The sequence below is a fragment of the Cetorhinus maximus genome, chromosome 3 (assembly GCF_964194155.1).
Source record: "Cetorhinus maximus chromosome 3, sCetMax3.hap1.1, whole genome shotgun sequence".
Classification (NCBI taxonomy): Eukaryota; Metazoa; Chordata; class Chondrichthyes; order Lamniformes; family Cetorhinidae; genus Cetorhinus; species Cetorhinus maximus.
In genome coordinates, this window is record NC_135881.1 from 73145389 (window position 1) to 73158525 (window position 13137).

Below are 13137 nucleotides of genomic sequence, written 5' to 3' on the forward strand. Positions count from 1 at the left end.
TGGTTAGATCTCAGTTGCTGTATTGTGTACAGTTCTGTGCAACACATATTGGGGAAGGATGTCATGTTCTTGTAGCTGGCACAGAGGAGGTTTACCATGGTCATACTAGGAATGAGGAACATCAGTTATGCGGTGAGATTGGAGATGCAAGTATTGTTCTCCTTAGAGCAGCCAAGGCTAAAAGTTGATCAAGTGGAGGTACTTACAATAATGAAGAGTTTTGATAAAGCAAGTAGGAAGAAACTGTTTCCTCTCGAAAGTGGTTTGATAGCCAGAGGTCATAGATTTTACATTTGTCATAAGTGGTCGAGAGGAAATTAGAAATTTCTTCAGTCTTGAGGTGTGGAACGTTCTATCTGAAAGGATGGTGGACTCAATTTGTAAGAATTTTCAAAAGCTAATTGGACATGTCTTGAAGAAGACAAATTTGCACAATTGGAGAGAATTCTGGGGTGTGGGACCAAATTGGACAACTCTTTGAAAGAACCAGAAGAGGCAAGATGGGCTGAATGGCTTCTGATTTGATAGAGATGTTCAAAATCACAGAGCGTTTTGATAGATTAAATAAGGAGAAACTGCCAGTGGCAGATGGGTTGGTAACCAGAGTACGTAGGTTAAAGGTGATTGGCAAAAGAACAAGAGGTGAGCTGAGATTTATTTTTGTGCAGCGTTTTATTATGATCTGGGTGCACTGCCTGAAAGAGTGATGGAAGCAAATTCAATAATAACTTTTTAAAGGGAATTGGATGAATACTTGAAGGGGAAAAATTGCAGGGTTCAGGGAAAGAGCAGGGGAATAATTGGATAGTTATTTTCAAAGCCAAGTATGATAAGTCAGATGCCTGCCTTTATACTACTGTATGATTCCATACCCATTTAACTGTCTGAAGAAGACTTGTGCAATATTTACTTGTAAATTTCCAGAAAACCAGTTCATAATTGTTCATGGACAAGCAACAGGGAATGCAGCAAAATATGAAAGAAATATAGCACACTCAGTGCATGCCAGCGGAAGAAGAATGCCAAGGAGAAGCTTCGGAGTACACCTATAGGGAACCCAAGAAAATGGTATTGAAGCAGGTGTGCTTTGAAGTCTTCAAAGTACCTAAATTATAGCAAAATATTGTGAATGCTGGAAAATTGAAATAAAGACAGGAAGTACTGGAAATACTCAGGTCTGGCAGCAACTGTAAAGAGAGAAACAGAGTTAACATTTCAAGTGGAATATGACTCTCCTTTAGAACTGAACCTTTTGAGTGGAATATGACTTCTTCAGAACTGGAGTTCTGAAAAAGAGTCACATTCATCTCGAAAGGTTAGTTTTGTTCATCTCTCCAAGGATGCTGCCAGACCTGTTGAGTATTTCCAGCACTTCCTGTTTTTATCTCAGAGTACGTATATGTTTATAGTGTGCCATTGTTTCTGAAAATAAATTAGATTCTCTGATTTAAATAATAATTGTTTCGGTGTGGGCAATGAATTTTTTGCCTTTATTTGGCATGTTTTGGGGAAATAGGTTCAGTTGGGAAAGCATGGACTCGGAATTGTTTTCAACTCAAAACTGCTAGAGTAGCAGTTAACTCAAGGGTAAAAAGGATGGCTGGTGTGTGCAGTTAAAGGTCTGCTGTCTGTAACTTAATATAGTATTACACTTTGTTATAGTTGGCTTGTGGTTGTAAGGACCCATTAAGTTGTTGGGTGAGATCATCATACCACCAGACCCAGTGAACATGTAGAAATTAGATAGAAATTAGAATAAATACCTGTATACTTGGAATGGCCCTGAAGAGGATAAAAGGAGTGGCACACTGAGCCATGCTCATTTTCTTTCATTTGTATTTCTTAAAAGACATTCAGGGTTGAGGCCTAAGTATAGCATAAAATATAGTTCAAGAAAAATCTTATCAATTGCTGCAGTATTTTTATTCCACAATGGCCAAATACAGTTTTAAATCCCACCAACAGTAGTTGTGTTTGTAAGAGCCTTCTGTGTAATTCAGACCAAACTGATAAGTGCCTTGACTTTCCATTAATAAATATTCTGATCAAAGGTCTTTGACCTGAAACATTTACTCTGTTCTTTTCCAGGTGCTGCCTGATGAATATTTCCAATGTTTTCTGTTTTTATTATATTGAAAAGCGAAATACTTATACTTCCTCAAGTGAAGTGTTGGTGTTCATTCAAGGCTATTTCAAGTTGCAACTCACGATAGTTTTCTTGACCATCTTCAGGTGCCTGGAGTATCTGCTCCGAAATGATGCAAATCCTGGAATTCGAGATAAACAGGGCTATAATGCAGTGCACTACGCAGCTGCCTATGGGCATCGTTTATGTCTTGAACTTGTAAGTCTGTTTAATTTTGCTAACTTTAAAATTAAACTAAATGCTTTCAGTAGATGTTACAGAACTAAGTAATGAAGTAATTTTGGAAGTAGTAAATGGGTTAAGTTCCATATTCCTTTTTGCTGTGGAATAACCTTGGATTTGTATATTTGTATGTTTCTACCACAAAAAGTATCACATCAGGCATTAAGGAATAAAAAGATGTTTGTTATTTATATTCCCAAAGCTCTTCACAGCCAATGGATTACTATGAAGTGCAGTCACCGTAGCAAATGCAGAAAATGAATGGATGAATGATTAGATAATCCATTTTTTGGTGATGTTGGTTGAGGGAGGGATGTTAGCCAAGATACCAGAAGAACTCCTCATTGTTTTTGAAATATAACTAAGTGATTTTTTTTTTTTGCATCTAAACAAAAAAACTGGAACTTTAAAGTCACATGCAGAGATGTGCCATTCTAAAGTGCCACCCTAGATTGTGCTCTTAAACCTATTGGTGCATAACTCTCAACCTTCTGACCCAGCAACGAGAGAGCTACCAAGGCTGACTCCATAATTCACAGCTAGGGTTGAGTTCAGGTGGTTGGGGGAAGGGCGGAGGGTGGGAGTAACTGATTTGTCTTGTCGTTTCTTTTGGATCTTTTTTTGACTGAATTCAGGGAGCAAACAGCCTGTTAGTATTTTATAACCAATTACATGGAATCACACAGAACATATAACACAGTCACAGCCATTCAGCCCAGCTAGTTTGCTGGTGTTTATACTCCACACAAGTCATCTCCCTATTCATCTACCTATCTGATAAGAGCCTTGCAATATATCCGTCCTATTCCATTTTCTCACCTTTTAGAAGCATTTAAGCTATTTGTCTCAACCACTTTCATAGTAGTGAGTCCCAAATTCTAATTACTCTGTTTCTCCTTACTTCCCTATTGGATGTATTAGTAACTGTCTTGTATGTATGGCCCCTAGTTTTGGTTTTTCCTACATGTGAAAACATTGGGCTGGATTTTACAGACACTGCCAGACCTCTGCACCAGGTGTGTTTTCAGCAGGGACCATAAAATATGAGGGGTGACAAGCCCACTATCTTCCTGCCCACCCCGACCTGTCCCCCATAACATGGTAGGTGGGTGAATGCCGAAATCAGCAGCCAGCCTGCCATATTTAAATAAATAATTAAGGGTCATTTGGCTTGATATGCTGCCCACAGCATAATACATCGTCTGCGTGCGTCCTTGATGTCAGAGTTGCACGTTGTCATTGTTGCTCCTAATAGCCATAAGTACTACAATATCAATTCACTGTTTCCACATCCAGGGAGAGACTCGCTGGGGATCGGGGGAGACTCACTGTTGAACAAGTTCATATGTTAATTCTTATCTGAAAAATCTTTTTTGTTTAACGTTGCTTTGCTTAAAGCCACACTTTTAAAGATTGAAACTAGGATGTTAAGTGAGGATTTACTGTGCAAGAGCAGGGGCGCCAATCAAGTGAACTCCTTCACCTTGGATTATGTTGAGCTTTTAATTGTTGTTGTGGCTGCATCATTCAGGCAAGTTGGGAAATCCTTTTGTCCTCCTGACTTGAAATTTATAAACGGCAGAAATTTTGACAGGTCACAAGGTGATCCATCTCATTGCAGAATACACAGCCTCTGTCTTTATGTTAATGTGACTGGCCTAGTTTAACTTATGGTCTGTGGCAAGTCCCAGGGGGCACAGAAATGGAGGAACTATTGAAGTCTAGGGGAGCTGGCCGTGCTTTCTTGTGCAAGATTATGATGTGAATGTCATCTACCACTGATCAGCCTGAATTTATTGAGGTCCTGTTGTAGGCTAGCAATGGGCTGCTTCATTATCAGAGGTATTATGAATGGAAGTGAACTCTGGGATCTTCAGTGAACAGCCCTATTTCAGGCCTTACAACAGAGGAAAAACCATTGGTGATTCATTCACAAATATCCTTTAATTTGGTTGAATTGTTACATTTCAGATTGCTCAACCATTGCTTTCGACCAACAGCAATTTAATTTATACTGTTTGGGAAACATCCAGCGTCCCATTCACGTTTTTACAAAACGCTCTTGCAGTGTTATTCTGAGGCTGTGATGACTGGTCTCTATCATTCACAGCCATCTTCCTTTGTTGGGTATGGCCAGTCATTTCAGGATTTTAGTTTTGGCACCTGTTAACTTCAACTTTTGCAGGATTTAATACTCTGTACTGTGATGCCTTGATGCAGTAGTCAGCTACTCTCACCTCTTCTTTGACAATCAGCTCTTTCATCCATGGCTGGATTAAGGCTGTGATGAGGTCTGAAGCCAAATGATTCTGGTGTAACCCAAACTGAGCATTGTTGAGGTGGCTATTAGGTGATAGGTTTTGCTTGATGGCAATATTGATGATTCCTGTCATCTGACCTATATAGACCTTCAAAAGCCATTGAGAAAAAATCATTGATGGAGAATAGTAATTGTATTTCCAACTTTTAAAAGGTTTTGCATCAACAGGACACAGCTGTGCAGTTATTTGTTACTAACACTCTGAAATTCCCCAACTCTTGGAAATCTTTGAAACACAATAGCCAAAATCAGTGGACCCATTTTTATTTGAGCTGGTTCTGTGGAATATATAAAAAGCTGTTAGTAACCATTTTGCATCCTCTAAACATTGTGTGGCACAATGTTCTGTAGCTTTTGAGCAGTAATTTGCCAATGAGCTGCAATATTTAACTTGAAAGAAAAAAGCCTTGGTAATTGTCCAAAAAATGCATTTAAAGGCTAATGCAAAAACACAGAGTAAACTTTTGCATTCAACTGTGCACTTTTCACCAGGTCTTTACACTGGAAATGATTTGCAAATCTTCTGCATTGAATGGGGCGAAAAGAAAAATCCTGGTTGTACTTCAAATAATTTACTTTAATGGATTTGAACTTACATGTTCTCCGTAGATATTCTTGAATAACTTGGCAATTTACGTTCATACAACCATATGAGCTACGAGCAGGCGTAGGCCACTTGGCTCCACAAGCCTGTTCTGCCATTCAATAAGATCATGACTGATCTGATTGTAACTTCCCGCCTACCCCTGAAACCTCCCCCCCACCCCCACTGTTAATCAAGAATCTGTCTAACTCTGCCTTAAAAATATTCAAACTAGCTCTGCCTAAAAAATATTCAAAGACCCTGCTTCCACTGCTTTTTCAGGAAGAGAGTTCCAAAGACTCATGACCCTCTGAGAAAAAATTTCTTCTCCTCTCTGTCTTAATTGAGTGACCCCTTATTTTTAAACCGTGACCCCTAGTTCTAGATCCTCCCACAAGAGGAGACATTCTCTCCACATCCACTCTGTCAAGACCCCTCAGGATCTTAAACTTTCGATCAGGTCACCTCTTACTCTTTGAAACTCCAGTGGATACAAGTCTAACCAATCCAACCTTTCCTCATAAGACAATCTGGCCATTCCTGCTATTGGCCTAGTAAACCTTCTCTGAACTGCTTCTAATGCATTTACATCTTTCCTTAAATAAGGAGACCAGTACCGTACATAGTATTCCGGATGTGGTCTCACCAGTGCCCTGTACAGCTGAAGCATAACACCCTGCTTTTGTATTCAATTCCCCTCATCATAAATTACAACATTCTGTTAGCTTTTGTTATGATTCCAGCTGAGGTTACCATTGGATAAGCCTGATCCTAGGCTGGAACCCAGCTTGATAGATCCTAACTTTTATTTGTTTGTTTAGGTATGTGGCTACTGAACAATCACCAGAGTCAGCTAATGAACTTTTAACAAAAGCTTAAAACATTCTTTAAACAAGAAAGGGTGAACTATATTACAATACTCCTTCACCCACAACTATACCTTTACAGATATGTACAGATTTTTAAGGATAACAAAAAGGTTACAAAAGCTAACTTATACTCTAATGTTCACAGTAAGTACAGTTCATGTAAACAAATTGGCGACCTGTGGTCAGACACACCACACTCTGAAACCAAGTGACAGGTGCCACCCCAGACAGATGACATGGATCTCTCCTCAACCCCCTCCAGATGCTTGTTACCCCGTGAACCAACCAGTCTCACTGAACTCCATCTTTCACACGAGAGTTTCCAATCTCCACTTTCTAAGAACTCGCCTTGGAATCTTCTCCCAAACCGACGCTTTCTCTCAGACACCTTCCACAAGGGTCCATCCACCTCCAGAGTTTTGAACTCTCCTTCCGAAGTTCCTCTCCCCGGGTCACCACATGCATTCAAGCTTTCCTCCACGCACTTTCTCTCACCGACTCAGCTGTCAACAGTACACCACTGCTTCATATGCCCATAGCAAAGAGCTACAGACCTTCAGTTGCCCCTTTGGACCTTCTGACCTCCTACAAGCCTTTATATCACTTTGACTCTGCTTCCTGCAGTTTGGAGCTTTAAGCTTGGAGCCTTTCTCTGCCCCTCACTCTTCACTTAACAGGGCCTTTTTCCAGGATCCTGTCCTCCTTTTAATAAAAGGCCTGCTTGGGACTTTCTCCTTTTCCACTCCCCTAGATTTGAGGACTTTCTTCTTTAACTTGAGACTGGCTATTTGTCCTTTTTGCTTCAGTCTCTCTCTGGCAGATGTCTTCAAAATCAACTGAACTCAAACAGCTTTCAAATCAGAACTACTGTTTCCAGTTTCTTCTGTATGTCTGTGGGAGGGAGGGGCCTGCCTCTCTGGAGCCCTGTTGCTAGGCAACAGCCCAGTTTTTCTACACTTTGTTTAACTTAGCTTCAAAAGTTGTAAAACTTTCATTAGAAATGCAGGCACCTTTTAAGGTGAAACTAAAACTCAACTTGACCTTTTCTTAACACACACATACAGAAATACAAATCAAACTTAAAATATAAAGCTAAAATTTAATCCTAACACTCAAAATACAAATATAACTTACTTAAACTATCTCTATTTCCTAACAATTTCCTAATTACTTGCTATACCTGCATACTAGCCTTTTGTGATTCATGCACTAGGACAACCAGAACGCCCTGAATCTCTCATCATTTAGATAATATGCTTTTTATTCTTCCTGCCAAAATGGACCATTTCACATTTGCCTACATTATACTCCTTTGCCTACTCACTTAATCTATCTTTGTCACTTTGTAGCCTCCTTACGTCCTCTTCACAACTTACATTCCTACCTATCTTTATATCATCAACAAATTTAGCAAATATACCATCTGTCCCTTCACCCAAGTCATTTATATGAATTGTAAATCGAGGCCCCAGCTCTGATCCCTGTGGCACACCACTCGTTACATCCTGCCAACCAGAAAAAGATCCATTTACGACTACCCTTTGTTTCCTGTTAGCTAGCCAATCTTCCATCCATGCCAGTGTTACCCTCTACACCATGAGCTTTTATTTTCTGCAATTGATGTGGCACCTTATCAAATACCTTCTGGAAATCTTAAGTACACCACATCCACCGGTTCCCTTTTGTCACAGCACATGTGACTCCTTTAAAGAACTCCCAATAAATTGGTTAAACATGATTTCCCTTTCACAAAACCATGTTGACTCTGCCTGATTACCGTAAACATTTCTAAGTGCCCTGTTATAACATCTTTAATAGCTTCTAACATTTTCCCTACGACAGACGTTAAGCTAGTAGTTTCCTGCTTTCTGTCTCCCTCCCTTTTTGAATAAAGGTGCTACATTTGCTATTTTCCAGTCTAATGGAGCCTTCTCTAAATCTAGGGAATTTTGGAAAATTAAAACCAACACATCAACTATTTCACTAGCCATTTCTTTCAAGACCCTAGGATGAAGTCCATGAGGATCCAGTGATTTGTCAGCCTGCAGCTCCAACAATTAGCTAATACCACTTCTCTACTTCTCTGATTGTAATTTTCCTGAGTTCCTCCCTCCCTTCTATTTTCTGATTTATAGCTATTTCTGGGATGTTACATGTATCTTCTATAGTAAAAACTAATGTAAAATATCTGTTCAATTCATCTGCCATCTCCTTACTTTCCAATATTAATTCCCGAGCCTCACTTTCTGTAGGACCAACGCTCACTTTGTTAACTCTTTTCTTATTTGAGTATCTATAGAAACTTTTACTATCTATCTTTATATTTCCAGCTAGCTTTCTCTCGTTCTCTAATTTTTCCCTTCTTATTAATCATTTTTTCATTCTTTGCTGTTCTTTATATTTTTTCTTTATTTCTGTTTACTAAGTTTTAACAACAATCATAATGAGTAACAGTACAGAAAATAGCTTACAGTAGAGCAATAATTTAATAAACTTACATTTGAAAGAGAAAGAAAAGGGAAAGGAAAATAGAAGTAGGAAGAAGAAGAAGAAAAGAGAAAGGAAAAAGGGTGAAAAAAAATCCTCCCCAGCTCCCCCAAAATAATAAAATCAACAACAATCAGCCTAATTAGAGTCAGTTACATGAAAGTAGAAAGCTGTAGTTCCTCAAAATAATCTAGGAAAGGTTGCCAAGCTACATAAAATCCATCAGTGGAGCCTCTCATAGTGTGCTTTATTTTCTCAATTTTAAGATTCTGCACAAGATCACGTATTGAATTAGTAAAAGAGGGTGGGGCAGACTGTTTCCAATTTAATAGAATAATGTATCTCGCCAATAATGTTGAAAAGGCGTGCGCCAGTCTGAATTATTGTAAGAGAGATGCCATTTGGTTCCACTCCAAAGAGTGCTGTAATAGGAGAATGTTGCTATTAAAAATATGAGAGTGTGATGTAAAAGTTTTTGTCCAAAACAAAGCCAATTTAGAGCACGACCAGTATAGATGAATTGGAGAAGCTGGGACAGAATGGCATTTATCACAGGTTGGATCAAAATTTGGGTAAATCTTAGATAATTTAACTTTGGATAGATGGATGCGATATAAGGTTTAAAATTGTAGCAACCCATGCCTTGCACATACAGATGAGAAATGTCCACAAGAGAGAATGGACTTCCAGTAATCTTCAGATAAGTCTAAACCAAAATCTTGCTCCCATAGAGCTATTAAGGTAGAAAGCGAAGGGCAGTGTAGTGAAAAGATTAGAGAATATAGTTTGGAAATGAACCCCCTAACAAAAGTATTTAGTTCTAATGTCCTACCTATCAGTGATTTGGGGGGCAATAAAGGAAACTGAGCAGTTTTTTTTGCGCGCAAATTCTCTGATTTGTAGGTAGCGAAAAAAGTATGTGTGGGGCAGATCGTATTTCCGAGAGAGAGAGTCAAAAGAGGCAAAAATATTATCAATATATAAGTTAGCAAGGGTTTTGATGTCTCTCGTGTGCCAGACCTGAAAGGCAAAATCTCCTAATGAAGGTGGAAATAAACGATTTGCATCAATAGGACTGTATAAAGAGGGAGATTGTAGCCCAAAGTGTGTTCTGAACTGATTCCAAATCTTAAGTGACTGTCTAACAATAGGGTTTGAAGAAAGGTGACTGGTTACGGAAGGAATGGAGGAGCACAACAGAGCGCTGTTCTTTATGTTCTGTCCGGTCTTCTGATCTGCCACCCATCTTTGCGCAATTATATGCTTTTTCTTTAAGTTTGATACTGTCTTTAGCTTTTTTAGTTAACCAAGGATGGTGGGCTCTCCCCTTGGAAGTTTTTTTTCTCATTGGAATGTATTTATCCTGTGTATTCTGAAATATCCCTTTAAAAGTCTACCACTGCATCTCTCTCGACCTATCCCTTAACCTCATTTGCCAGTTTACTCTAGCTTGCTCTGCTTTCATGCCCTCATAATTGCCCTTATTTAAGTTTAAAATGCTAGTCTTGAATCCACTCCTCTCTTTCAAACTGAATGTAAAATTCAACCATATTGTGATCACTGCCACCTAGGGTGCCTTCACTATGAGATTATCAATTAATCCCATCTCATTACACAGTACCAGGACTAATATAGTTCTGATGAAGAGTCATACAGACTCGAAACGTTAACTTTGTCTTCCTCTCCACAGATGCTGTCAGACCTGTTGAGTTTGTCCAGCAATTTTTGTTTTTGTTTCTGTTTCAGATTTTCAGCATCCGCAGTATTTTGCTTTTATCCTAGTATAGCCTGTTGTCTGGTTGGGTCCAGAAGGTGCTGTTCTAAGAAACTATCCCGGCAACATTCAATGAACTCCTCATCTAGATTACCTTTGCCCATCTGATTTTTCCAGTCTGCCTGTAGATTAAAATCCCTCATGATTATTGCTGTACCTTTCTGACAAGCTCCCATTATAAGTATTTACCCTGCCGTTGTTTCAAAACAGAATTACTGGCCAACTTCAATTAGAAAAATTATATTGCTGCTAATCATGAAATCGTAATAATTCACATGTCAGAAAGGAAGTGACTTTGAGTGAGCCGGAGATCGTTTCCTGCATCAATATATCCTATAATCATCAAGGGGGCATGTCACAATGACTAAGTAGTGAACAATTAGCTAGATTTAGTTATCAGTCTAATGGTACATGAGCATTTATCTAATAGTCATCATCATATTATCAAATCTAATGTAGCATTTGAAAGGGAGAAATGTGATACACCTGCTAAGATTCTGTATTTAGGTAAGGCTAACTTCAATGGAATGTGGTAGAGACTGTCTACAGTAAACTGGGCAAGTCTGCAAATGGGAAAAAGAACAGGATACCCAATGGGTGGTGTTCTAAAAAGAATTTAATATGATATAGATCCAGTTTATACCCGAAGAGTCAAGAACTCTAATTGCCAAAAAAAAACGCAATTTGACAATTGGAGGTAAGGAACAATTAAAACAAATGGCAAAAAACTGACAAAAATACAAAAAATGGCACAGATCCTGGCAAATAGGAAAGATACGAAGAACAACAAAGGGTGGCAAGCAGCTGCTAAAAGGGAGTATGAAAAGCTCTCAGTGGATATCAAAGTCACTTTTTTAAACAATTAAATTTGGAGAAAGAAGACAGTCAGCAGAGTTGGCCTCCTGACAACTGATAATGGTGATGTTGCCAATGAAAATAAGGAAGTAGTGGATATGCTGAAAAGTATTTATAGTAGAGGAAGAGATCGGCATACCAAACATGCAAGGAAACTAACATTGAATCAGGGAAAGAACTCGCCAGAATTAACATGAACATAATAGCAGTAATGAAAACAATGGCACGAAAGAGTGACCAGTACCAAGCTCCAGATAGATGGTTTCCATCCCAGGATTTTAAAGGAAATATCTGAAAATATTGTAGGTGTCCCGACTGTAATCTTCCAGTTTGCTCTCACTTTGGGAACTGTTCCTTTTGATTGGAAAGTTGTGCATGTTACTCTATTTAAGAAAAGTGACAGAATAAATGGAATTATAAAGTTAGCTTGACATCTGTTTTTGGAAAGTTACTAGTCAATAGTTAAGGCAACTTGAACACCTTGAAATTTTTCAGCTGAACAGAGAGAACAAGTTGTTGTGGAGTCATGCCTAATGAACCTGACTGAATCTTTTGGAGAGGTGACTGAAATAGCGCACAGAGAATGTCTATGGTTGTTATTTATATAAACTACCAGAAGTAATTTCTTAATGTCCCTGAGACTGTTAGCTCAAATTGAAGCTGATGGAATAGAAAGCAAACTATTGACCTGGTTAGGATATTGGCTAAGCAACAGGAAACGGAGAGTAGGGATAATGGGCAGAGACTAGAATTGACAGAATGTGACTGGATGTTCCACAAGGATCTCTGTTGAGGCCTCAACTATTTACCATATTCATTAATGACATAGATGATGGGATAGAAAGACTCGCATCCAAATTTGCTGATGTAAACAGTGTAGTTGAAAGCGTAAAATTACAAAGCGCTATTGATGGATTAAGTGATTGGGCTAAACTGTGGCAAATAGATTTCAACATAGGCAAATGTAAGTTCATCTACTTTGGACCTATAAAGAATAGAACAGTTTACTTTCAAAATTGAAATAGTAGACATCCAAAGAGACTTGGGTATCCAAGTACATATATCGTTGATGTGTCATGAACTGGCACAGAAAATAAGCATTAAGTTAGAGTCATAGAGGTCTACAGCACAGAAAAAGGCCCTTTGGCCCATCGAGTCTGTGCCGGTCAAACAAGTACCTAACTATTCTAATCCCATTTTCAAGCACTAGGCCCATAGCCTTGTGTGCCATGGCATCGCAAGTGCACATCCAAATACTTCTTACATGTTATGAGGGTTTCTGCCTCTACCACCCTTTCAGGCAGTGAGCTCCAGATTCCCACCACCCTCTGGGTGAAAAAATTCTTCCTCACATCCCCTCTAAACCTCCTTCCCCTTACCCTAAATCTATGCCCCTGGTTATTGATCCCTCCACCAAGGGGAAAAGTTCCTTCCTGTCTACCCTATCTATGCCCCTCATAATTTTATACACCTCAATCATGTCCCCCCTCAATCTCCTCTGCTCCAAGGAAAATAACCCCAGTCTATCCAATCTCTCCTCATAACTAAAACTCTCCAGCCCAGGCAACATCCTGGTAAATCTCCTCTGCACTTTCTCTAGTGCAATCACATCCTTCCTATAATGCGGATTCCAGAACTGCACACAATACTCTAGCTGTGGCCTAACCAGCGTTTTATACAGTTCCAGCATAACCTCCCTGCTCTTATATTCTATGCCTCGGTTAATAAAGGCAAGTATCCCATGTGACTTCTTAACCACCTTATCTACCTATCCCGCCACCTTAAGGGACTGGTGGACATGCACACCAAGGTCCCTCTGATCCTTGGTACTTTCCAGGGTCCTACCAAGTTAATGGAACCCTGACCATTATACCTAAAAGA

The 13137-nt window shown here is 39.2% G+C and overlaps 1 protein-coding gene across 2 annotated transcripts in view; it reads left to right on the forward strand.

The window, feature by feature from the left end:
- The window catches only part of LOC144678722 (serine/threonine-protein phosphatase 6 regulatory ankyrin repeat subunit A-like), a 141687-nt gene that overhangs the window by 74092 nt on the left and 54458 nt on the right, over positions 1-13137 (forward strand). For both annotated transcript variants that reach the window (XM_078538557.1, XM_078538558.1), the window contains one exon: positions 2233-2344. In XM_078538557.1, coding sequence (XP_078394683.1) covers positions 2233-2344 — 112 coding nt within the window. The remainder of the gene's footprint in view (positions 1-2232; positions 2345-13137) is intronic.